This window comes from Musca autumnalis, unplaced genomic scaffold, assembly GCF_047663935.1.
Source record: "Musca autumnalis isolate F117 unplaced genomic scaffold, ASM4766393v1 scaffold_2, whole genome shotgun sequence".
NCBI lineage: Eukaryota > Metazoa > Arthropoda > Insecta > Diptera > Muscidae > Musca > Musca autumnalis.
The window spans coordinates 152,781,821-152,809,649 of NW_027411755.1; the positions used below are offsets into that span (position 1 = coordinate 152,781,821).

General features: G+C 33.0%; 1 protein-coding gene across 1 annotated transcript in view; it reads right to left on the reverse strand.

The window, feature by feature from the left end:
• The window catches only part of LOC141394748 (homeotic protein caudal-like), a 66,692-nt gene extending 41,309 nt beyond the window's left edge, over positions 1 to 25,383 (reverse strand). The window contains exon 1 of the mRNA XM_073969575.1: positions 23,602 to 25,383. Within this exon, the coding sequence (XP_073825676.1) occupies positions 23,602 to 24,358 (757 nt within the window). The 5' untranslated portion in view covers positions 24,359 to 25,383. The remainder of the gene's footprint in view (positions 1 to 23,601) is intronic.
• Positions 25,384 to 27,829: the final 2,446 nt, after the last annotated feature.

The window sequence follows — 27,829 nt, forward strand, 5'->3', positions numbered from 1 at the left end:
TACCCAACACCTGTCCAGCATATGGATTGGGACCACAGGATACACTGCATTTGTTTAGCTGCCCAGCTAACCCCACTCACCTGTCTCCTGATTCCTTATGGACGCAACCAGTCCAAGTTGCAGAATTCTTGAATCTGGATACAGAGGAACCTGATAACTGAAATAATACATGAACGAACACATTTGCGTTGCTACAACAACAACAACAATAATAGGGTCAACTTAAAATGTTCTAAAATGTTCTTAGGAAAAACATAAATACATTTTGCAAATTTCGAAGTTTTAAATTTCATGAGTATACCCTATTTTATAAACCTAAAGTAAAAACACAGCTGATTGTCACTTTTACCTAACCCTGCGTTTACACATGACAGGACAGTTCAGTTCATGTATTGATTGTCAAAAACCCAAAACTTGCCTTTGTGACGTAGGCGTCCCGACAACTGCAAAAACAGTTGTAAAATTATGAATGAAAATTATCGATTTCTTTTTGTTTTCCATTCACATATTTTGTTTTTGATCATATTCTTTTATTTTCAACACATTTCCATTATCGTTTCACTTCTTTTTTACAAAAATGTCAAAAATTTGTTTACCCTACTGTCTCTGAAAAAATGATGGACAGCTGGGAGACAAACGACAAATGTGTGTATGTGTTAGTAAATCAGAGTAGTATTTGGAGACAAACTGTCTTGTGTAAACGTCTAGTTAATTCCTTGCAGGCAAAGTAATGAAATGCACAGAGCAACTTAGATTGAATTTGCCTTGGCAGTATTGTATTCCCTTACCAGTAGTGGGATTCTGTAACTCATTTTTGCTGTTACCGACAAATATCGGTAAAATTAAATCGCAAAATTATGACTAAAAACATAAAAAAAAGTTGGCATAACTGTTTGTGTCGGTAGAGGCTAGCGACTACTTTTTATTCATCGTTAACTTACCGAAAATTTTCGTTAATTATCGAATTTATAAGCATTTTAATTTTACCGACAATTATCGATAACAGCAAAAATGAGTTATAGAATCCCACTACGGAACGGTACTTTTTCGTAGTCGTAACTACAAACCCAGTATTTTATCAAGGGTATGTCGCATTGAATAACTAGTTATTTTATAGCCACTTGAATAACTAGTAACTAGCCACTAGAAGTTAAAAAACAAGCTAAAAACAAATGTTCTATTTTTAGAACAGTTGAGGTGAAATTTGTTTTCAATTTCAACACACTTCATATTTTTTTTAATTTCGCTCCCTGCATGATTTGATCATGTGAACTTCTGATTTGAAGCCGAACACACTCAAACATTAAGGGTTGTTTAGACGCTTATTTTGTCGCTTGTTTTGTCAACAAAGAAACTCGCGTGCCGGCGGTGAGCGTTGAACACACAAGCCTAGGATTTGCAATCGGCCACACACGCTCTGTGCTACAGTACTCATTACTTAGTAAGTAGTAAAGTTAGTAGTTTTAAGTTGTTACATTACTTTGTAATGGGTTACATAATGACTAAAGGATCCAAATTTTTGCAGGGAGCCACATTAGAATTATTTTGATGAGCTTAAATTTGCTGTTCACTTTATGCGTTCCGGAAGGACCAAATAAAAGTTATGAGAGTTCTGGAAAGATCAAAGCAGGTCCCCCGACATTTACTCCTTTAACAAAAATGCCATAAATATGAATGTCCGGCTGCTTTTGCATCTCGGCCTTTAAGAACCTTTAGGACTCCAATGAACTCTGTCGTTTTTGAGATTGCAGATAGACGAAGGTTAAAAACATGTGATGAAATCTATTGTATTGGGAGGTGATTCAGAAATCGTGATAGTAGCCACAACCATTTGCTAGCTTGCGGCTTTGTAGTTGTGTGTGTAGAGTGGTATCTGATCGTATTTGAACCAGTAATTTTTGATCTTTACTAAAAAGAACAGAACATATTTGTTCTGTCCGCTTCGTATTACAAATGTGTCACTACATCTTGTTCTTAACTGTTGCTGTTGGGCGCCATCCTCACAACTGCTGAGAGTTTTGGGAGGAGGATAGGAACGTAATGGAGCGTTGAGACAAGTGATACTTGCAATTCAGTATTTTGCTGGAATTTGCATGCAAAAATGGACGTGTGACAAGAAAGTATTGTGCCTTTGAAGTTAAGAAAAACAAAATATGTATTTGATTTCCTGTTTAGCGATTGTAGCTGCACCCAATTGCTAGGTGCCATCGTTTATGCAGTTCTACGCATACATATTTGTAAATCAATAGTTCTTAATCCTTCTGCAATGTTTTTCTTCAATATGAATCTTCGTCTCCTCTCGTATCATAACACAAATTCCCCTAAACTCTTTCCATTATTCATTACCAATGATTCCAAAGAAAGTGAAAGAAATGTTTAATTTTATTTTCCAAGCACATACTATTTCTGCTACTGGAGTCTACTTTATGTTTATGTAAGTCGACCGAAAGGTTGCTTGCGCTTACGAAGTGGAAACAAATAATCCATGCGACCGACAAGACATACGAAATAACACGTAAACGTACACTTTTCCATGTAAATTTGGGTTTAAATATTTCGAAAGGAATATATTTTGTAGAAAGAGAATGTGAAAATCACTCACTTGCTTTGTAGCTGTCGAGTAGAACGTATACTCGCGAATAACACCAAAAATCTTAAAACAAAGCAAAAATGTTTAGACACGTTTTAAAGGCGGTTTCATTCATTATTTTGAAGAAATCAACAAAATAAAATAATTCAAAATACCGACACATTTTATTTTCTCAAACAAAACAAATCACTTATATTCCAATGTTTGTATCTGGATTTTGTTTTTATTTCTCATTTGGCTCTCATTTATGGAACATAGTTGTACAAAAAGTACATTCAAATTAGTAGTATTCCGTATAGGATACGTAACGGCAGTCGCACGATAGTTTCTGAAATAAATGAACGCCTTTTTAGACGGAAGTGAGTGACTGCTTTCCTTTCGTACGGATTTTCGTGCGACATACATGAACAGGCTGTAAGAGTTGTAAATAAAATAAAACTTATGAGTTGTAACTTATTCCGGTAATTTTTTTTAAACATTTGTTAAATTCAAATCTTGTCCCTTGATCACAAAAAATAATCACGGGGAGTAGATTAAAAACGTTTTCTGAAGGAAATTATGTGTTTCCGTTGGGCGCCATCTTTACAACCGCTTTGAGGAGACAGTAATTTGGTATTTTGTTGGAGTAAAATACGGACGGCAAAGGGCAACTTTCTCGAAAGCTCTTTATTCTTTTCCAGAAATGGCTTAAGCAAATAACTCCGCCCTATGATTTGAAATAGTCCCTTCTGGCAACTTCGTATTTACCTAGCTAATTGGCATGTTTAGGGAGAGAAAGTTTACGGAGACAGCAACCTAAAGGAGCTTTAACTTCCAATTTGGTATTTTGTTGGACTTTCCGAATAAAAGACGGACGTGTGGCAAAAATGTATAGTCTTGAAGTTTGAAAAAATCAAAGCTGAGATTTCTTTCGTCAATTCCTTTAAATTTCACCTTTGCATTTATACTTCATCAAAATATATGAATTCCGTTAAGCTACTGGTATGATAGTAGCTACACTCAATTGCTAGGTGGTATAGTTTATAGGCAGAGCTAGGGCTGCATTAATAAATTAAATTAATTCGTTGCAAATATTTTTTCCGTTAGTTAGTTAGTTAGTTAGTGGACTTTCCCCCAAAAAAGGAAAATTTGCGGTTTTCACCATTTCTCATTATGAAACTATTAAAAACTGTTTATTGTTTTAGTTATTAAACAAATAAATTTGAAATACACATTATTAGGCCTAAATTTACAATGTACATATTTCCAACTTATTTATTTTGTAAATACCCAAATAACTTTACATTGCTTCCATGGTAAATTCCTCATATATCTTCTTTTCATACCCGAAAAAAATAACTCGAGCTACAATTTTAATCCCTGCCATAGATAAAAATTAAAGCATTACATGGCAAACAATAATTTCTAGTCAGACCCCTGAAACCATATCTGGCTATGTTTCCCCACTAAAAATAAAAAAACAATATTAGTAAGGTTACCAAAATAAACAAACAAAAAGCGAATCATAGAACGTTTGAAATGTAAGCTTTACTTGTCACAACAATCATCAACAACAATTGATAATTTAAGCAAAAACCTTTATTTCTGGAACTAATCAAACCACCGAAATCTCTGAACGATGACGAAAGTGTTACCAAGATTAATGCCAAAAAATTGTCCATTGACAGGTTACCTCTAAAACTTTCTCGTTTTCTCACTGATAAGCCACTCAGCCCAGTCAGCCGGACGGGCAGCCAGTCAGGCAGATATTTTCTATGGAGAGCATAAAATAACCACATAATGCCACATGTCAATTTTAATGACACATACAGATTTAATGTGTCAATTTAAATAAAATTTATATGAGGCCATATAAAACGGAGGGAAAGAGAGACAGAAGGAATGGAGTATAGAACCATATGGAATAGCTTGACTTCCCCCAAAATGTATTGAAGTGATAATCAGACTCGGTGTGCTAGCAAGTCTGGGGAAACTCCAGCTATCATAAATATAAAAAGTATTTTATTGCATTACAGGGTTCTTTGTAAATGGAGTGTCTATGTGTTTCAATTAAATATTTTTCTAAGTAAAAATTTCGATTAAACCAAATGTCAATCAAATGAAGAGTTTTGTTGTCAATTAGGGTTGCAACTAATTGAGAAATTTAGTATAGACATTTACGTTGGGCGCCAAGTGGTTTTTTTCAACAGATGAAATTGCAGGAAAAGTGCAAAAAAATGCTTGATTACTGTTTTTTTCATTACAAAATTAAAATTTATGGCTTATATTTTCCCACTTTTATAAATAAAATAATATTAATAATAAAATATTTATTTTATAAATACAATAATAATGAAGAAAAATAAAAAAAGATATTTGAAATTTATTATTTCTTTATTAATGTTATTTTCATCGATAGCCTTATATCAATCCCTAATGTAGAATACACGTTTACATTGGGCGCCACACATAATGAAATGATATGGTTTACCTCCTACGGAAAACTCCAAATTTTAGTATGCAAAAATGGCTTGGCAACCCTTCCCATCACGACCAAACTCCATATTTATTGTTGACATTTTTCTTCTTTAATGGTTACCCAGAATAATAAGCAACATCATTTAATGGACATTTCATTGAATGTCTGTTGATCGTTGCCCAATACCATACATCTGCATTTGTGTAGTTTCTGTGATAACATTACACATACATACATACATCCACAAATATCTATAATTAAGCATTGTGGACTCAAATGCTCATCAAATTCATATTTGATTTCAATATGCTATAGACTATCAACAATCCAAACAAACATTTACATGGACATTCTTTCAAAAAACAAAAAAAAAAAAAAACATTGTAAATGGAGAAAATGTGTGACGAGTGTAGAATTGAGGAACATCGATTGTTATCAAGAAAAAAACTAAGTACACAAATAAAAAATGTTGTTACACCGGTTGGACAACAACAATAACAGGGGCAGACATTGTGACACCCCCGGGGCACAACACAAATATGAAAATAGAGTAGGTAATAGTTGTAGATTTCGAACGTGTGTTAACCATTTTGTGTCATTTTATGGATTAATAGGGCTTTCTGGTGATATGTTAACACAAGGATTATGAGTACTATTTCTCTTGGTTTGCACACTGAGGATAGAAGAGAGCGTGGAAGAGATAAGCTGAGTTATTTTGAGGCATTCCTTCTGCATAGATTTTGAGTTTTAAAATCATCTATATAAGAAGTTTCTCTAATAATATTAAAACTTTGCCATGTTCAGACTAAACAAGCTAATATGGAATTGAAAAACACAATTTGATATCACTGAAATCTACCGTGGTTGGGCGCCACACACAATCCCTCGCAATTCGCCATTATTCTGCTACATTTCAATCCAGCCCATGATTATACAACAAAATCAATCGCTTTATGACATAGGGCTGAGTCATTTAAGCAGCTTTACATTCTCGCTTACGCCATCGGCTGGCTTAAAATAACTCACCCATGACTTAAGCGAGGAAGCCAGTGACCTTATGGCCTAAAACTCAAGAATTTTCCAATCATGAAAAGTATTCTGTTGTTTTTAAAATCGTACTAAAAATAAATAACAAACTACTGGGCGCCAATTTTATTTGCATTGCTCTTTTTTATAAACTATCAAATTTTTAATTCGTTTCTTTTCAAAAATTAACATTTAAAAATCTTTTAAAGAAGCCAACAAAATGGCTGCCAATCAATGGCCTTTAAAATAAGTCAATGATTGCAGGAATCGTTGATTATTTGAAACAAAATTTTGGGTTTTTCCAAAAAAAGCCCAACAATCTACAAACGATAAAGTGTGTGAGTCGAAATGTGACGTTATAAAGGGGAAAAATACTAAGTCAAAAAAAAAAAAAAAAATTAATTAAAAAAAACAAAATAGTAAGTCAAATTAAAAAATAATTATACGCTCAAATAGATAATTAATTAATTAATAATAATAACAATTAATTATTAATAATTAATTTCATTTCTTGAAAAATGTTGGGATTTGAGAGGAATATATTTTGACAACTATTCTCTACATTCCTTTCAATATGTTGTGTTTTAGTGCACATTCAATAGTTGCATTTTGGGAATAGCTTCATCAAATTTTCGGTGATTTTACTTTGATTTGGGTGCATAATTTGTATATGGTTGAATTTTGCGAAGAGATTTGTTTTCGGGGGTTGAAAACGGCAAAGTGCGAAAATGGGTTTAAATAAATATTTTTCGGCTTATACTGTTGTATAAGACTATTTTATGCATTAGTTATCAGTGGGCCATGTATTTTTATGGATTTTAAGGATTTTTTAAAAACCACGGGAATGACAGTAGTCTCACGGAAATGACATTTCTTCCTCTGCATTTCTAAAATTTTTTTTGAGGGTGCCATGTTGTTTTTGATATTATGTTTAATAATTCTATAATAAATAAAATAATTTAATACAGACTAAAAAAATGAACATACCTATACCATCAATTTAGAAATTATAATATACGTAAATAACGTAAAAATACTCGCCACGGGAATGAACAAAAATTCAGGAACATTCACAAAAAACAGTGAACACTTGAATCGTTCTCAAACAATTGACTATATGTTTCACTTCTGTCGATTATCTTTGAAACTAACGGGAATTGTCGTTACATTGACAGAATACATATAAACAAAAAACCACGGGAATGGAAAAAAATAGGGACAAAACTAAAATGCCTCAAAATCATAATTTAAAATTATTTTTGTGATTTCTTCGACCTTTTTTATACTAATAATAATTTTACAATTTACATTGCTGTGATATAGATATTAAGACGTACTTCTATTTATTTTGGAGATCTAAAATACTCCCTTAAGATGAAATTCGTTGAATTTCAAAATATTGGAGACAGACAATAAATAAACCAAATTTATAGACATCAATAATTTCATAATATAAAATATTGAAACATATTCAGATGTAATACTATAACATTGTATGGTCACTTAATATCCGAAAAACGGATCCGCAAATAAAGAAGAAGAAGATAGACATCAAGCTCGAATAAACTTTATTTATCAAATCATAATTTAAAAAATAAAATTATATTTATGAAATTAAAATAGACTTTGTTCATTCTTCTAGAATACCTCGACGTACTTCATTTATATAATATATTTTGAAATATTAATGAATATCAGTGTTTTTTGAGCACAAAACGACTGGGGACACGCCACGGTAATAAGTATTTGCACCTTGCGACCAATTTTTTTCATCTAAATATATAAAATATTTTATTTTGATTTTCGAGACTCGTTTAAGGACATATTGTTTTACTTATTCCGTTTCCAAGAATTTAATTTTTTTCAATATTTTTAACCCTAAATGCGTAGGGACACAGAAACAAGTCTTTTCGCAATATTCACCCATATATGTATGTATCTGTACAATAAAAAAATAATTTTTTGTACAGGAAAACAAAATCAGGGATTAATGTAACTGCCGGAGGTGCAAATTGTCTCAATGTGACCTTATCTGATAGTTACATCACATAAGATACGTGTGCAGTTTCTTATATCCATTCGAAAGCCACAATTATTTCAAAAATATGTAAGATTTTCATGAGATGCAAAATCACTTTCCTATTTTTCCCTACATTCCCATTATTTGCTCTCATATTTCCTCTCCTGTTTGGTAAATGCTCTCAACTTTGTTCTCTTTTTCTTTTGAATTGTCTCATCGTCTCACCATCACATTTACACTGTATCAATCAACCACAACACAACAACCTGACTGAAATACAGCTAAATGTGTTTTTTTTCCTCCCCACCATCGTCTCACCTTCACATTGAGACTATATCAACAAGCCACAACAACACACACCCTGACTGAAATAAAACTAAAGGCTTTACGCTAAGATACCACGGTCGTAACAGATGACAAACCAAACAACCAAAGTGCGTTTGGTGTTGAAAAAACAAAGAGATTTGCTGGACGATATAGTTCGCATCTACAATTTTTTAATTTCTTTGATATAGAGGCAACATCTAATATCTCAACTGATAGACTCAACATGTATGTATGTACATATGGTTCATATTGTTCTGCTATGCTCACAAGACGATAACAACTACAGTGAAAATCATTATAAGAAGCGGCAGATTACAATAATACAAAATAAAAGCATTATAAAAAGCAGCAAAATTTGTATCTGCTTTGGTTTGTGGTGTGTGGGGGTTGTTATTCAATAAAAACAAATCAGCTTGCCAAAATTGTTGTTTTTTTTCAATCTCTCGCGAAAAAAACAGTATTTTTTTGCTTTATGAAAGGCGTTCATGAAATGCAGAAATTTGAAACTTGGCAAGACTTTACGAACACTATTCCTATAATGCAATATTTTTTCTGTGTATTTGATGGTTATGTAACGCATTACATTGTAAATCACCGACTCCTCGATTTTGTTTTCCTGTACGCACTACACCAGATAATTATGTTGGTGCCCCACGTTGGGCGCCAATGAAACAGTTCTGGACTCTCAATGTACAATTAATAAAACGCCGATAGATTTAAATTTCAAATGAACACTCTTATTGTTACTTATTCAGCAAAGTCCATTCAAACGCGTTACATAGTAACTATCTGATAACTTTGCTCCAAGTATTTGAAACTTAACTCTATCGGCGTTTTATTAACTGTACTTGGTTGAGAGGCCAGTGTCAAAATCAAAATAAGATCAAAATTCAACCAAAGCAAAGGCAACACAAGAAAAAGAAGGCAAAGTAAAAATAAAAAGTTTCCCCTTCCGTGCATGAAATTATTCCCACTTAAGTAGTTCAACATTACTTAAATCTGCACATCATGTGCACGTAAATAATACTTAAGTTATCTGCTTTGTTGGGCAGGTAAGCGAGTTTGAGCTTCCTGCATTTTGGGCATCTGCACAACAAATCTTGCAATTTTGAATGAGCAGGTAAGCAAAACATCCCGTATATAATACCCAGTGCTGTACTTTGTATTTAATTTATATTGTTTAAAAAAAATATATTTTTTAATTTGCGACTTAACACTTTTTATCAAATCAACCACAAATAACACTTTACCGTCACTATATGTGTGTTATCAGCAAGTTAAAATAATAACATTCTTAATGATATTTGTAGCCTAAACATTAATGTTAAACATTACTCTTTTTTATTTCTATTTTACTTTCACACAATTCTGAATGACAGTAAAGCCACCTTTAAGCTAAAATGTCAATCATTTCATTGATATCGTTACTTTTGTTATAATAATATTATTATGGCGTAGAAAATTTATAGGGAAAATATGAATTATGCATTACTAAAAACAAATAACGCGTGCAAATATGGGCAAACGTGATGCTAGTGAACACGTTTATTGGCCCAAAAAAATATGGTAGAAATATTTAAAATATATACTTTTTTGTGACCTATAATAAATACAAAATTTATGATTCATTTACAATGGCTTTTTCTTTAAATGGAAATCGAAACTCGAAATCATTTTTATTTTCATTCATAATAAAATCATAATACTTAATCGTTTAATAATACAATAAAGTAGTCGGTGGGGGCAATATCAACAATAAATTCAATTCAATGAAGATTTGAAATAAATTGATTTTCAAATCAAAATTTTATTTTTGAATTGTTTTATGTTTTGTTGGGTACTTTAGGGTGAAATGAGTGAAACGACAATGACTTTAATTATTTGTTAGGTGAATGTGAAATTTTATGCCTCGAGGGTCTTGTGTAGGTACATAGAAATAGGTTAAGTAGCTTAAGACCTCAGTTTAAAATATTTGTACATAACAAAATAATTCTTTAAAATCCTATGCATGTATCACCATATATTACAACATGACACTTAGAAATTATCGCCACATCATACTTTATTATCTAAGAAATCTTTAAATTTGTTGTTTGATTTAATGGATAATATGTTTAACCTCAAAGATAAACTTATGCATGATATTCCCATGGACAAAAACTGTTGTTTGCAGTATTATATCTTTCTTGAACAAATTTATGCCATCGTAAAAAAAGGTGTAAACTTTTCTCGCATTCTATAAATATGTATTGTATTGTTGTTCTTTTTTTCGTGGCATACTTTACAAATAGAGTGCCACATAAGTACGGATATTCTAAATATTCCTTATTCTTCTTCTTCTTGTAGACCATAGAAAATAAAGCTTATCGTTCGACCGCAAAATAATACAACAAAAATTTTATTTGTATAATCTTGATAGAGGTGCCGAAAAAGGAGTAGGAGGGGGAGGAGGAGGTGGAGCGGCTGGTGCTAAGGTGTTGTGCGTTTACGCTAACTCGTTTGCTTGCTTGCTTATTTTTTTATGGGTGACTGTTTTGGCTTGCCAGCTAGCTGCTCGGTAAACTAGATGTGCAGGTTAATTATTTAATAATATTTATTATTTGTTAATTGTAAAACTGTGTTAACCAAAGGTTATATAAACAGTTATAGATACATATGTATGTATAACAACAAGAACAACAACAATTATGTATTTATACTCTACACCTTTATTGCAAGGAAATATTGGCTTTTAATACCCACCTATGTAATTACTCGTATATTTATTGAATTAAAAACAACAACCTATTAATCCAAGCTACATATATGTTTGGAAATAATATTTGAAAAATATATACAGTGTCTATAACAAACCAGGAAAAAAGCGATAAGATCAGCCGGAACGAACTTTTTATACCCTCCACCATAAAATGTTTTGAACTATAATGAAACCATTATTTTTGACCACGGATACCCTAAATATCCGAATTGGGTCAGAAAATGCATCTTCAATCGGGCCCCACATTAATATGGGGCTACCTCAAAGTGTGGACCTATACTGAAAATGTATGGTGGAGCAATTTTTGTGACCACTGGGAACCTCAAATGTCAAATTAAAGTTAGTGCGGACAAAAAATAGCTACGATCCTCAAAAATACCTAAAATTGGGAGGTCATATGGGGTTTTAAGAAACATTAACCTATTTTGACCATTTTTGATGGATTAGTTTTATGTCTACTGGAAACCTCAAATGTCAAATTACAGCTAAAATCCTCAAAATGCCGAAAATCTAGAGGTATTGTTATATGGGGGCTATACCAGAACATGGACCTATATTGATAATTGTTGATTGAGGGGTGTTGTGACCGCTAGGAACTTCAAATGTCAAATTACACGTAGTTCGGTTGAAAATTGTAACTAAACACCTCAAAATACCGAAAATCCGTAGGTACCGTTTTATGGGTGCTATACGAAAAAGTAGGCCGATACTTAGCAAATATAGCGTTTAGCACAAAATCAAATTGAATTTAAACTGAATTTACCTATTTCAATATGGCAATGATGTAAAAGAGAGTCCATATTCATGTAAGAGAGAGAGAGATAGCATATTCATGCTCTTAGACAAGTCATGCGCATTAGACAACTTTAAAGTTGGTGTCAAATTCTCTTTGTGTTTTGAACCATCAATAATCGACGTTTATGCAATTTTTTAATTAATTTAATTTATTAATTTTTTGGATTATTAATGTCTTTAGACGATATTTATGTTTAAATTATGTTGAAATAATTAAAGAAACATAAAAAAGGCTATATTAAATTTCCCTCTCTTGCGATTTCGCTCACCACTGTCTTAGACTCAATATTCATTGCAAACAACAACAAAACCATCGGTGTCCAAAATAAATGAGAGAAAATTGATGGGATAATGTACCTTTGTTAAACAATGGCTGACATGATCTCATTTGAATTCGTTCTTCTCTGTTGTTACGACAACGTACAGGCGTGGACATCCCTAAACAAAACTGTTGTTTACCAGAAATCAGCTGTTTCATAAATGCAGAAATTGTCGTCTGTCAGGGTAAAATTAAATGCAGATCTTAATGCAAATTCCGTCGGTCTAGGGTATTAGTTATTCTTTTCTACATTTGGTTTGTACGATAACCCAAAAATTTGTATCCGTAAAAAGATGCTGTTCGATAACAAAATTGTCCAGTAAACGAGAGCGAGCTGAGAGAGATTTTTTTGTCAGTTCTGTGACTGAGATCTTGCAAATTTTTGCTGGGAATATTTGTCCTGTAAAAATTTGTAAGTTTGGCCAGCTGACTTTTAATCAGCTGTTCAATGTAAATAACTTGAAATTTTAACCTTTTTGACCAAGAGAATTTCACTATTTCACATTTTTTAGATTCTAAAGCGTTGTGGATAGGATTATTGCTTTAAATAAGTAAAATGCAATTTTAAAATTTATTTTTTTTATCAATTTCGTTTAAAATATCAAAAGAAATAAAAAACTATATTTTTACATTTTCGGAAACAGCTGACATCCTTACAAGTTCTTACAAATTGTTGTTCGAAAACTTTATGCATTTTTTCATGCTCGAGAGAGTGAAATTCACTGAGAGATGTTGCTGGAACTTGCTGAGTAATTATTGCTGGGAAAGTTATCGTACAGACCTATTGTGAATTTATTAATTATTACCCCTTCTATTCTCTTGTATTTTTTAACTCTGTCCATTTTGTTGTATACATTCATTCGTCTGTTTGGTTGCATTTCGTTTGAACATTGTAGAACATCCTGGATTGAAGATTCTAGAGCAGTCTATACTTCAGAGACAGAGTATAAATACGGGAGTATAGCAGGTGAGTAAGTTGTAAATCTTACCTGATTAAAGATAAGCTGTGTCCTTAGTAAAATAAAGTCGTGTACGTAGGAGTGGTGTAAATCCAATAAAGCATTGTAGCAAGTTCGATGACAGAGAAGTCGCTCTACAGCCGATATGTCTGAAGAGCCTCTACCAAAGGTGAAACATGCATGTCACATAGTGGTGGTTGTGTGGGTTCGAATGTTCGGCTTACCTTTTTCACTTGCAAAAATAAATGGTCGTTAAACTCGATTCCAACGAGAAAATAATTAAAAAATGATCTTCATCGTAATAGACAAAATTTTCAAATAAAAAAATACTTGTTTGTCAAGATCGACAGATCGAAAATTCGATTTTTTAGATAAAAGTAAAAATCAAGAAGAATAGTAGCGGAGTATCGCTTCCCGTTACCGCCGTTCGGACTCGGCGATAAACTGTAGGTCCCATGTCATTGAGCTAATATGAATCGGGGTGCACTCTTTGATATGAGAGAAGTCTCCCTTGTCCCTTATGGGATGTTTGTGGAACAATTATATTATTATAAATAATTAATCATAAGGCAAAATTGGAATCGCGTTCAAGCTATTTTTTGCATTCTTCCAGGATCATTTTGTTTACCCAAAACCGTTTCCCCAATCGATTTCAATTAAAGAAATATCAATACTTATTAAATACCCCTTTCAGAGTTGCAAAGAAGTGGGAGAGAAGGACGAGTTCGCTATGTTGTCGTTGTTCTTTCACATTGTTTTTTGTTGTTTTTATAACAATCCGATTAACAATAGATGAGATCATAAAATATTTTATTTTCATTTTTTGCGCGATTAGATTATAAAAAAAAACAGAACTTGAAACCAATAACACCGTCCTCACCTAGCTGGCCCCAGTGAGAAAAGAATAAGAAAGGAATAATTGTTGTTTTCCCACAACAACGACAACAATGGGAAAATAATTTTGATATCTTGGAATATGTTCATGTGTAAATACATTTGTACATACTAACATTGTCCAAAATCGATTGTTTGACATGGTTCGGGGTTTTTCTACTATGGTATTTGTTATCTTCACTGCGCCGCAGCTACAAAGTGATTCGCTCTAAAACGAATTCCTATCACACAAAATATGTCTACATAGCAATTTGAAGTATACAAGAGGGTTGAACCACATTTTAGTTTTTTTTTTCAAATTTTTTGATAGAGTTTTTTTCTCAAGTACTTTGTTTATTGGCCAATAAAATTTCCAATTTATTTTGTTCGTCCAATAAAAGCTAAAATAGCGACATTCGCTTTTTTTTTGTTGAATTCGAACCCTATTCTATCAGCGCTTTTAATGGGTTATGAGCGCGCGGTGATAGTAATGAATGAACCAATTGCTTCATTTTGAAGGAGAGGGGATATAAAAAAGAAATCATTTCATCAATTAAAGGTTATAAATTAGGGTTTTTTATGTTTTTTATGTAGTGGGAATATGTTTAAGGAGAATTACCTTTCCCACTATTTTTTTTTAAATAATACTGAATGTTTGCTCGTGACACTGATGTGACATACTATTATATAATTGGCAACATCCTTGAGATAAAGTCAAAGGAAAGGATGGGCAGCATATGTATGTACATTTGAACCCAAAAACAAATAAAATTTATGTGATTGGAACGTTATGACGATCGGTTAAGGTTAACCCGTGTCACCTGGGGGATCTTTGTTTCCATTAGTAATTTTTATGGATGCGAAAATTCTCTAAAAGCCCAATTTATAGTCCAATCGATGAACATTTTTACCAATTTTTTGTGGTGGCTAAAAACGAATCCTACAAAAAATTTTGAAAATCGTATAAGATTTCGATATAGCTACATACGACCCAAAATATCTAAAATCGGCCTATCGGAGCTACAGTGACTGTCACTAAAAATGATGCAACCTGAAAAACTCTAGACATAAACCTTAATGATTTTTCATAGTAATTTTATGGAAAATAGCTTCAAAAACTAGACATTTCTACACAAATAGCCTACAAAGGGACTTTAATTACAATCATGCCAAAATTACGCCAGGAACATAATTTTTCTTTCGAAATCAATGAAAAAACTACTGAAAGCGATAGGGAAGCAATTATTCCACCATTCTGATTACTAAAATGGCAGAAAAAAACGAAAAATTTGGAAATTATTGATCGATTATTGTTGTGCATCATTTTTATACCCTCAGCCTTTAGGCTAAGGAGGGTATATACACTTTGATACGATGAAAATGTGCCTCATCGAAATAATGGTTTTAGACCCCAAGTATGTTTGGACGAAATGTGTTTCAGACAATTTGGAGTCGATCTAGCCATGTCCGTCCGTCTGTCTGTCTGTCTGTCTGTCCTGCTGGCTGGAGCGCACGATAACTCTCGAACCGATGAACCGATTCGGTTCACATTTTGGCTTTCGTAATATTTTGCCCAAACTTAGTTTAAGTTCGAAGATGGGCTATATCGGTCCACTCCTTCCGGTACCTCCCCCACAAAAGTTCGAAAAAGTTCGGAAAATTTGTGCGCACGATAACTCTTTAAGGGGGTAACCGATTTGGTTCATACTTTGCTCATCGTCAAATATGTACCAGACTTAGATGAGGTTCCAATATGGACTCAATAGGTCTACTCCTTCGGGTACCTCCCACACAAAATTTCGGATAAGTTCAGTTTAGGACCTGCTCTCGAATCGCTTTGGTTTTTGTTTTAGCAACTTGTATTCACTGCCCCCCATACGACGGTACAAGTTTCAGCAGGGGCAAGTCCAAACTTCCTGAGAAAATAGCTTGAAAGTTTCACAAAACCCCTATGACACCGTGTGGGGTGGTTGGAGCGCAAGATAACTCTGCAACGGATCTGCTGATTGGGTCCAAATTTTGGCCTTAGTAATATTTTGTCCAAACATAGTTTAAGTTCGAAGATAAGCCATATCGGTCTACTCCTTCAGGTACCTCCCCCACAAAATTTCAAAAATGTTCGGAAAAATTATTCGTGCGGTAACTTTTGAAGGGAGTGGCCGAATTGGTCCATACTTAACACATCTTAATATATCTACGAGATATAGATCAGGTTCAAATATGGACTATATTTGTCCACTTCATCCAGTACCTCCCAAACAAAATTTCGGATAAGTTCACTTTAAGACCTGCTATCGAATCAATTTTATTTTTGTTGAAGCAACTTGCATTCGCTGCCTCAATTATGATGGTAAAAGTTTTTTCAGGGGCAAAACCACACTTCTTAAGCAGACAGCCCAAAGGGAGTAAAACCCCCCTATGGCAACGTATGTAGTGGCTGGAGATCGACTTCCATAATGGTCAATGTCGATCCATTCTTTTAAGTAATTCCCCCGCAAAACTTCTGCTCTTTAATCTAATCAACATATTTATCGGTTCATGCGTTCAAAATTTTTAAAACCCTCTAAATACCTACGTTTTATGGGAAAAATTGTTTCAATATACACAGGCTGAGGGTATATCTCTGTCGGCCAAGCCGACTGATACTTTTTTTACTTGTTAATGCTCACTTCAAAAATTCCCATTTTATGTTTTCCCGCAAAATTTTAGTATAACGGCACTGTAAATGGAATATTTTTGTATGCCATCTTAAAGACAACTTTTCAGCCTACAAAATTGTTTTTTGAATTGTTAAAAAAACTCAACTCGTTTCCAAGTTATCAACGTTTACATTTTTTATTTCAGGTTGCATCATTTTTAGTGACAGTCACTGTATTCCAAAACCCCATCCGATTTTCACAATTTTTTGTAGGATTTGTTTTTTGGCACAACAATGAAATACTCGTAGTAAACAAATTTTCAATTAATTTCAATTTGAAATTGAAATTTCTGGCACTTAAAACTCTTCTTTCCAACCATGGCACAATTACCAAGGTTGTGGTGTCACACCAGCTGTTCGAATATGAAAAGTCAAATCCCTTTATAAAAAAGATATTTTTGTTATAATTTCCCCAACAACATAAAGAAATTGTTGACATAACATATTCAAAATTTTACGATTCCACTACCTAGGTAATTGTGCCATGTTTCAAACTATGGATGGGAATACAACCAAAGTCAAATCCCTTTATAAAAAAGATATTTTTGTTATAATTTCCCCAACAACATAAAGAAATTGTTGACATAACATATTCAAAATTTTACGATACCACTACCTAGGTAATTGTGCCATGTTTCAAACTATGGATGGGACAACCACAGGCAAATTATGCCTCAACTTCTTATTATTTATCTTATTATATTTAAAGAATTCCAAATATTTTGTCAATTCCCATCAAAATTTAATGCTCTTCATGAGAATCCCCCAATCACCAAGGACAACAATTTATGTCCTTTAAACCTAACCACAAAAAAAAACTATTTTGAAACCAACACGAAGTTGATTTATATTTTATTTAATGGCTTTTACTCGTGCCGAAACACACTTTAAGCTTTAAAGCATTTCCTATTAGGCTTATGGGTGTCCAAAAAAATTATATTCAGAGGTTTTTTTGTTTGTCATATCTTCTGTGGTGATAACCCAATGATTTACGATCTAAAATAAATAAAAACCAAACAATTTGAGTTGATTTTTTTTCTTGTGGTGGATTTCTCAATGAAATCCCTACTCCCCAACCATAATCAAAATCAATACTCCAAACCTAACAACAACAAAAAGTAAAAGACAAAAATCGTTGTGTTTGGTGTTATAAAAATTAAAGACGACTAATTTTTGTGAATAATAAATAAATCATTCTCATGGTGGAGAACTGTGGAGTAAACATAAACGTCAACACCAAAAAGAAACTGTCAAAAGAATATTTCCCCTCTCTTTGGGGACAAAATCAACCATCAAATTGATGATTGATTTCTGTTTTTTTTTTTTGGATCTCAGACACCATTTCTTTGTTGTTCTACCACAAATGGCCTTTCTGTTGTCTGTCTTCTTGTACCAATATTTATTTGTGGCTTATTGTTGTTGCTGTTGGTTTTTTATCATTCATTACAAATTAAAAACCACATCTTTGTTGTTGCTTTTGCAGTTTTGTATCATTTCTTTGGTTTGGTTGTTCTTCAATTTATGATCCCCTTTTCGATTTGAATGTAAACTTAGTCACCTAACCAACCAACCTATCATCATCTACCTGGTCGATATGTACTTACTCGTATGTATGCTCTGACATGTGTGCCCGAATGTTTTGTGTTTGTTTGTTATATGGTTATTCCATTAAGTCCATAAAATCTTTGGGATTGCAATTAACATTTATTGCCCTGGCATTATGTTTAATCCAAGTGGTCAATATTATGATTTTTTTTGTTTTTGGGTAAAGAGAGCGGGACAGCGGAAATAAAAAAATAATAAAAATCTCAGCAATTGAAAATAACTTGGAATTTATGATTTAATTCATAGTTAGAATTTAAAATATTGATTTGTTATTAAAATGTGTATAAATTTCTTAAAGTGTTTGGTCCATTTTATCTTTATGCCAAATTACATTAGTCAATTTTTTGATAGATTAAGGACTGTCAATAGTCTCACCACAGTGTCTGGTATTTTGTGACATTAATTCAGATTTCAAGTCAATACTCAACTCGTGTGTGAAAATTCATTATAAGGCAAGTCAGATTCTATTATTTCAAATTACCTAAAACATTTGGGCCCAAGCCCGATTCTGCCTCAGATATTTGAAATCATATTTTGATAAGTTTTTATGAAATATTCGAATAGTTGTTTCGATAAGAAAAACCTTCCGCTCAATCCACTTTGAACAAATTGTGTATTTATTTTTTTTTTTAATTTTTTTGTGCGTGATTTTTTTCGAATATGTAAGATTTTATCTAATATTTAATTCGATATTTAATATTTATTTTTATTTTTATTTGATATAAAATCATCAAAATATGATACAGGGATACGATGTTGGAAAAAAAGTCATCACTCCATCTATGGTGGCGAATTTAGTAAGGTGACACAGAAGGACTTAGCCTTCTCCTGATGTCAAAAGGATAAAACCACCGAATATTATTTGCAAAATTCAAATTTAAAAGTTGTGGGAGTAAACTTTTGCTTGAACTGAAATATTTTAAAACAAAAATGTATGATATTGAAATACATAAGTATTTATTCAATATCGAGGTCTGACCTATTTCAATAATGAACAAAAAGGTCGGAGAAATCAAAAATAATGTAACAAAAATAAAGTTTATAGCAAGAAGCTTCTCTGAGCTTACAAGGGTCACCTTGTAATTGCATTATGCGTGCGCTCGTCTTCATTAAGAAAATATGTATGTATGTAGATTCTGACGCACTGTCTGTCCTTGTTTTAGACCGCCATTGTGCACCGATCGTCTCAAAATGTTGTACTATGTTCAGTTCAGCGTCGACCAAGAGAATTCTATCACTAAAGCAAATTTTTATGTATAGGTGAAAAAAGCGAATGAAATATACTACAACTTTTGTGTTAAAAATGTCAAAATTTGTACCTATTCCACGAAATTAGAATTACAAATCTACCCTAACGAAAAGAAGTAGTTTCTCTTTGACAACAAAAGGTCGTAATAACTTATAAAACTAATTATACGTCGACTTTTAGGTGCCAAAAAGAAACTACTTGTTTTTCATGGAATGAAAATGAATTAAAATAATGGGTTAATAGTTCGATTTGTAATGATTTTTTTATGGGATAAACTTTTTTTGTGTAAAGGACAATATCCAGTTAGCAAAATGTTCCTTTGTTCGCAGTTCTCCCAATTTGTTGACTTGCATTTAGTCATTATTATTTTCAAGAGAAAGAATTTGAGCGATTTAGTAAAATATTGACTTGGGGTAGATATTTTGAATGGAGCTACGAATTCGTGATTTTCCGTTTTTTGTATACCAGAATAATGAATACTCTACACGATATGTTTTCTACATATGAGTTGTCACTTTTTATATACAAAATGTATATGTTAAGTGACAACGCATACATATGTAAAATAACATATCGTGTAAAGTACCCATAATCGTTTTTGATATAACATTATTTTATATCCCTTAGTCTTGCTATTGACATTAATAAAAAAACATTTGTACATACAAATACAAAAGTACAAGAACTCAGAAGAGTGTCTCAGGCTGGCGGTGCCCGTTGGAAATGTTAATTCCCATTGGTACCAATTTAATAAGTCCTAGAACTAGTCGCAAGCCGAACTAGTATAAAATTGGTCCCTAAGTATTGCGGCGGGAATCAGTTCACGCCATTCTATCGCCACGAAAGCGAGAAGAAACCACTTGGGAGCCACTTTTCCACTTGTGGGCTTGAATCCAAATTTTTTTTAGATATCTCACTTAAGGAATTGAAATTACTAACCAAAAAATTTGGACATACCTATACGAAATTCAAGAACTCAAAAAATGTCTTCTTAGCCTTGCGCTGCCCACTGGCACGGAAATTCCAATTGACGCAAATTAATTACACCGAAAACTAGTCAAATAACCCCTATTTATCACCAATTAATATCACCACTTTTTTAAAGCAACAGCAGAGAGAGAGAGAGAGATCGATACAGCATTCTGGTATATGACTGTAAAACTAGAACTACCCGTTAGCAATAAAAATTCCAATTGACGCAATTAATTAGTACCCAGAACTAGTCATATATTAGTAGAGCTCCGAATACTCGCTCGAATTCCACTCGCGAGTGAAACTCTTCTCGAATTCGAGCAACCAAAACTTACCCCATCTACAAACAAACCTGCTCCACCCACAAAAAAAAAATGCACCCAAAAAAACTTACCGCCTCCCGCAATTTTCACTCGCGAGTAAATCGTAGCTCTGCCCCTAAGTAATGCGAAGGGAACCAATTGATACGTTGAAGTATTCGACCCAGGACTAGGAACATTTATTCCAAAAAAGTCTAAAAGGTGAAGATAGAGCTATGAAATTCGGGGAGATGCTTATCAAATGGAGGCCTTTCATTTTATAGAAAGCTCATTTTGTTATAAATAAATGTATAATCTCAAAGCGGCGGTATCGTTATATGGTATGGTATCAAAATATGGACCTATATTGAAACTTTTTAGCAGGAATCCTCCTTACTAACTTAGATCTCAAAATGTAAATTTTCAGCCAACTTGGTCGAAAAATGTGGCCAGAAATCTTAAAAAATTAAAATTAAAAAATTAATTAAGATATTGATTACCTCCTATTACAATCCCCACGTTAAAGTTTAAAGTTGCTTGTATATTGAGGGATCTAAAGTGGAACTAGTTATTTACCGAATTAGTTCAACTTGCTAGCGGGTAGTATAATTCTATCAGCTGGTAATACAGGGAGAGTGTATGTCAATTGGTTACTCCTTATGACATCGCCAATTGTGAAGGTTCTAAAGTGGAACTTGTTACTGTAACCCTGAGAATCGACGAATTTCCGATACCGAACTACACAATTTTCACATGTAATTGTAAGAATTTCAGTTATGCAGTCGGACCTCGATTATCCGTAATGGTCGGGACCGGAGGCATTACGGATAATCGATTTTCCCGGATAATGGAGTAACACTGCTTCTCACATATTTTTAATTAAAAAATATGCGTACCTGCAAATAAGTCTGTCTGGTTACTTTCCCAGCAAGAATTGTCCAGCAAGAACTTTCTCAGAGAGTAAGGGGTTTTTATTCTCTTTTGCTAGAAAATTGTAAAAAGTAAACAGACACCTTCCCAGCAAAAACCAGCAAGCAATCAGCTGACTTGCCAAAACAGAACAATTTGTCCGCCAACAAAGGAAGCAAACACGTTGTATTTTATTAAAAATAAAAAAGAAAATGAAACAAAAAAGTATTTTTCCACTTTACAAATTTGTTCTCCATAAAACAATACAATTAGACTATGTTATTTCCACAATAAAATTGTTTTTAATATTCACAAACATAACTCAACAAAAAACAAAAAACAGCAGATTGATTGTTTTCAGGAAGAAGAAGAGCCTGCAAGTGCTTGCTAGAAGAAATTTGTCCAGCAAGAATTTGCAAGCTCTCAGTGAAAGAACTGTCAAAATGTCTCTCTCGAATCGCTCTCTTTTGCTGGTTTTTTGTGTTAACAGACGACTTCCAGCAACAATTGGTACAAATTGTTACAAATTTTAGGGTAACCAGACACAGCTAATATTTACAAAAATTTGCAAATATTTTTAAAATTTTTGTTTATTACATTTGAAATTCGAATTATCCCATTTGTAATTAGACATATTTTATTTGTAATTCAAAAAAAAAAAAAAAAACAAATTTAAAACCAATGCAACGAACAATTTTATATTTTTGTTTCAAATTTCAAATGAAATAATTCAACTGACAAATGTAATAATTCAAATTTCAACTGTAATGATTCGAATTACAAATGAAATAATTCAAATCACAAATGAAAAAATTCAAATTATAAATTAAATAATTCGAATTTCAATTAGAATCCTCAAACTAAATATTAAATAATTCGAAATTCAATTGTAATTCTCAAATTACAATTGAATTGTTTCGAATTTCAAATAATAGGTCTGTTCAATAACACAATACCCAGCAAACCAAATGTCTGATGTCCGACACGTCTGAACAATTTCGGAAGCAAAGTCGTTCAGATTTCGTTCCGATTTCTAAACGATTTTTCGGAGGGGAAATAGTTCAGATTATGTACCGATTTCGTTCAGATTTCGGAACGAATGTCGGATAGAAATTTCCTTTCCGAATTTCTTAAGGATTTTCTTCAGATTTCGTTACGAAATCGGACCGAAATCGATCCGATGTCGCTGCGACATTTTGTTCCGAAATTATGTCAACCACTTCATACAACTTTCGTTAAGATATCGTTACGATTTCGGACGATACGTCCGACATTTCGTTCCGATTTCGTTACGAAGTCGGTACGATTGGTTTGCTGGGTAGTTTCAACAACTGTGTACAAACTTTTACAAAATGCTGTTCGATAACAAACTTGTTCAATAAAATAAAAATGAGAAGTAGTTGCATGACTTGCAAGAACTTGCAAATTATTTTTACTTGCGAAGTTATCGAACAGACCTAATATAATTAAATTACAACTGAAATTCTTCGAATTACATGTGAAAATGGTGTAGTTCAGCTTGTTAACGGGTGGTTAAACCCTAAAATTCGTGAGATTATATTTTTTAATCTTTATTTTATTTTTGCGCTTCGCTTTTACACTTTGTCAAATTCCCCCATTACCGTAAACGATGTTAAAAAATAAACAAAGACAACAATTTTTTTTTTTTTTTTGAAATTTTAAATTAAAAAATAAACTCTCATTGAAAAATAAAAAAAAACAAAAATTTTTCCTTCAAGCTTACCAGGTGCTGGTTGTGCTGGATATGTGGGCTTTTTCATCCAATCATAATATTGATGCGATTTAATCGGTGATGAACGATTATTGTTGTTATGATTAATGGTATTGTTGTTGTTATTATTATTATTAGCCGTTGATGGGCTATTGTTATTATTCAAATGATGAGCAATATGATGTGGTGATGATGAAGAAGCCGGTGCACCAGGACTGGATATTTCACTACCGCTAACCGTAATTGGTGGTGATGGCAATCCTTCGGCAATGTGATGCTGGGCCTGTTGTTGCTGTTGGCCTGATTGTTGCTGCTGCTGGGCTTGTTGTGGATCTCCAATACTGCTAACCGTTTCATTCAATTGTGTGGTACTGCCAGAGGCTGGACCTGCCGATGTTGTACTACTGGCACTAACCGACGATGATGATGGTGTTGTACCCCCACCAACAGTGCCCTGTAATAGCTGTTGATGTTGTTGGGCCAACAATTGGGAATTTTGCGAGAAATTTTCCGCCGCCGATGATGGAGAATGCCACTCCGAGGCAGCAGCAGCTGCAGCATTTGTCGAGTGATGATACATGGCATGGGGATTATAATACATTTGATGGTGGGCCGCAGCGGCATGTGTGGAATCCATGTCACCCAAATACTGGTGATTGGGTGGTGTGTGATGATAATTGGCTGTCCATTGCCAGGGTTGTCCAGCGGAATAGGCCAAATTGGCGCTGTGTTTTTGTGAATAGGGTAGGGTGTTGTAAAAGGAAACCATGTTGTTGAGTGGGTTTTGGGGTATTGCTGGTTCACGCGGCGACGTAGAAAAAAATTGAGGTTAGAATAGATTGTCACTGGGATGTATGTTTGTCTGCTGGCGAAGAACACTTGGTGTTTTTCGAATTTTTTAATTTTGTTATTTTTGTGCTTTTTTTAATTATTATTTACAATGTTTTACATTTTCTTCATTTGTTATATTTCTTTCTGTTTCTATTCCTTTCAACACTCAATTGTTTGTCATTTCTTGTTTTATTTATTTGTCTTGTCTTGCACGCGTTGTTGTCTTGGTTTCGTTTAAACAACTTTTTAAGCTTCTGTTTTATTATTGTTATTATTGCATATTCCTTTGTGAGCTGTGACGTATTCAAGCCCGTTACTTGTCAATTCTTTGTTTCCTAATTATTTGTCACCTGTCACCGAAAAGACAGACAGTTCACTAAACCTTGATTACTTTTTTTTATCACTGGCAACACTTTAAGCTCTTTATTTTAATTTGTGTTTTTCTCTTTCTCAATTTTGAATTGTATATTTGTTTTGGGTGTTGGGAGTAATTGATTAATTACCAATCACCAAATTGTTATATGAGTTAATCCACTTCAATTATGAGATAATCCAAAAATCGTTACTCCGATTTGTTTTTATTTGCATATAAATTCTCTGGTTTTGTTGTTGTTTTAATTAATAATTGCAATAATTTCTTTTATTTTTTCTTGCTAATTATATTGTAAATCTTGTTGTTGTAGTTCTTGCTGCTATTTATTGTTAATTGTTGTATTATTATTTTGTGTGTTTATATTTTTATAATTTAACCGCCGTAAAAGTTGCGTTGCGTTGATGAGATGTTTTAAAGAAATAAAACTTTCTTTTGCCGTCGTCGTTCTTGTCGGTCGTATGCCTTCACTTGTTTGCGTATCATAAAATACTGAATTGCTTGTGGCAGCACACGAAGTAGACTGTGTTGTATCCGGAGCTCGCTGGCCGGGTAAAGTGGTTAGAAGAATTGTTGTTTTGAGTGATACGGTGTTGGAGGAAACACGATAAGCAGCGTTCAACTGCCGAACTTGCCTTTGACGTTAAGACTAACGCACGCACACACAACAGCGCAATGGTGGTAGTCGTTGATGGTGGTGATAAAACCTCGTAAAATAACAAAACAATACCATCCAAATGTACGATTGATAATAATAGCTCCGCAACAACATCAATGGCCACAGACAGCCAGCGCAAAGCGTTTGATTTTCAACCACCATCCATATATGACAGGTAAAACTCTATCTCTGTCACTCTAATTTACACCACAGTAACTCTTAAGCCGTCTTCTCTCTCACTCTTTCCCATTCGCTGGGGAGCTATGGCCAGAAAAACACGCCTTTGACTTTTTGTTGTGAACAACAAATTCAAGATGGCCTTTGTTATGGGGGCGTTTTTCTATCTCTTTCTAGCAACCTTATTTTCTTGGTTGCATTAATATCCATGAACGTAACTCCTCCCTCTTTTTAGAACCAAGGGGGGATTTCAACATGATTCCCATTTGGAAAAACTTTTAAGCCTCATTAGTCTGTGGTCATTTTTTGACGTATTAGCAATCATGGCGTATGTTAACTTGCAGTAAATATTTTGGCATAGGCGTTCATTTTCCTTTCACCCCTTTTAGGATATTTTTTCATAACAAAACCAGCCCGCTGGGGTAGTGTTTCGTGTTAGCTCTGTTTCATAGATTTCAGCCATGTAATGTTTGGCATACAACATTTGTCGTTTAGTTTGTAACATTTCGAAATTATTGCAATACCTACATTGAAATATTACAACCAGTGGGCCTATTCTCTAACTTTTTAACGACAGTCGATATTGTTATTTTTTCGAGAAACTCATTTTAACAACATAATTAACAACCTTTGTATTCTAAAGCAAATTTTAACAACTTTTGTTAAAAATGTCGTTATAGAGACAACACCAAAATTGTCGTAGTTTAAAAATCGACAAAAATGTTCAATATTGAATTTGCCTTTGGTTTGTGAGTATGTTTTGATTTGAAATACATTCAAAATTGAAAACTTTTGAAAGTTTATCGTCAATGAAGAAAACAACAACCATATGATGTTTTTTGTTTGTTTTTGTTCACGCACAATGTATGTGAGGGAGAAAAGCAAATGTAAAGACAACTCAGTATACATTTTATATACACTTGCTTAATGATCCCTACAAAACAAACCAGTTTGTTAATCCCTAACCGCTCCTGGCAAAATCATTTTTTTCCAAAAACAAAAAAGAGTGTATATATAAACTTCTAAGAATTTGTTATAAAAAAAGAAATAGAAACTTAAGTTGCAAACAATTTTGCGGTAATTCACGTGACGGAAATTGTTAATGGATTGGAATTGGAGTCCATATCGAAATCTGAACTGGTGATGGGAAAAAAATATAAAAAAAAAAACTTTTTACAAGAAAATTGTAAAAAGTAAACAGACAACTTCCCAGCAAGCAATCAGCTGAACTTGCCAAAACAGAACAATTTGTCCGCCAATGAAGGAACTAAAGGAAGCAAAAATGTTGTATTTTATTAAAAATTAAAGAAACTAAAGGAAGCAAAAATGTTGCATTTTATTAAAAATAAAAAAGAAAATGATCCAAAAATGGATTTTTTCCACTTTGCAACTTTGTTCTATAAAAAATAATATAAAGTGGTAAAAGTTGTATATAAATTTTGTGTCGGGAACGCAAAATGTGTAAAAGTGGTAAAAATTTTAAAAACTTTTTAGTTGTGGAACAGATCTAATACAATTAGACTTGCTATTTCCGTAATAAAATTGTTTTTAATTTTCACAAACATAAATCAACGAAAAATTAAAAACAGATGATTGATTGTTTTCAGGAAGAAGAAGTTTGTCCAGCAAGAATTTGCGAACTCTCAGTAAAAGAACTGTCAAAATGTGTCTCTCTAATCGCTCTCTTTTGCTGACTTTTTGTGTTAACAGACGACTTCCAGCAACAATTGGTACAAATTGTTACAATTTTTAGGGTAACCAGACAGACCCATTAATTTGGACAGCATATATTTATAACGGTAAATAAAAATTTGTAAAAACAAACTTTCCCAGCAAAAAGTTTGCATCCGTGGAAACACTTTCTGTTTTAAAATATCGCGAAAACAAAAATATATTTTATTAAAAGTAAAATATGGAAAAGAAAGATGGTAGTTTGAGGTTTCAATTTTAAAAAATTTTGAATAGTAGTAATTCTTCTTTATTGAATACAGAATTTTAAACATTTCACTTCAGTATACAAACATAATTTCTTCAATTAAAGAATTAATTGTAATTTTGCGATGATGTTACAAATACGTCTGTCGCTTAATATAAAATTAGACTAATATTTAATAGAAGAAGAAGAAATTTAGTATTAGTTGCCGATATTTGTATAGTGAGGCAACAAATGTATTGCAGAAACCAAAGTGTTGAAAATTTCATAT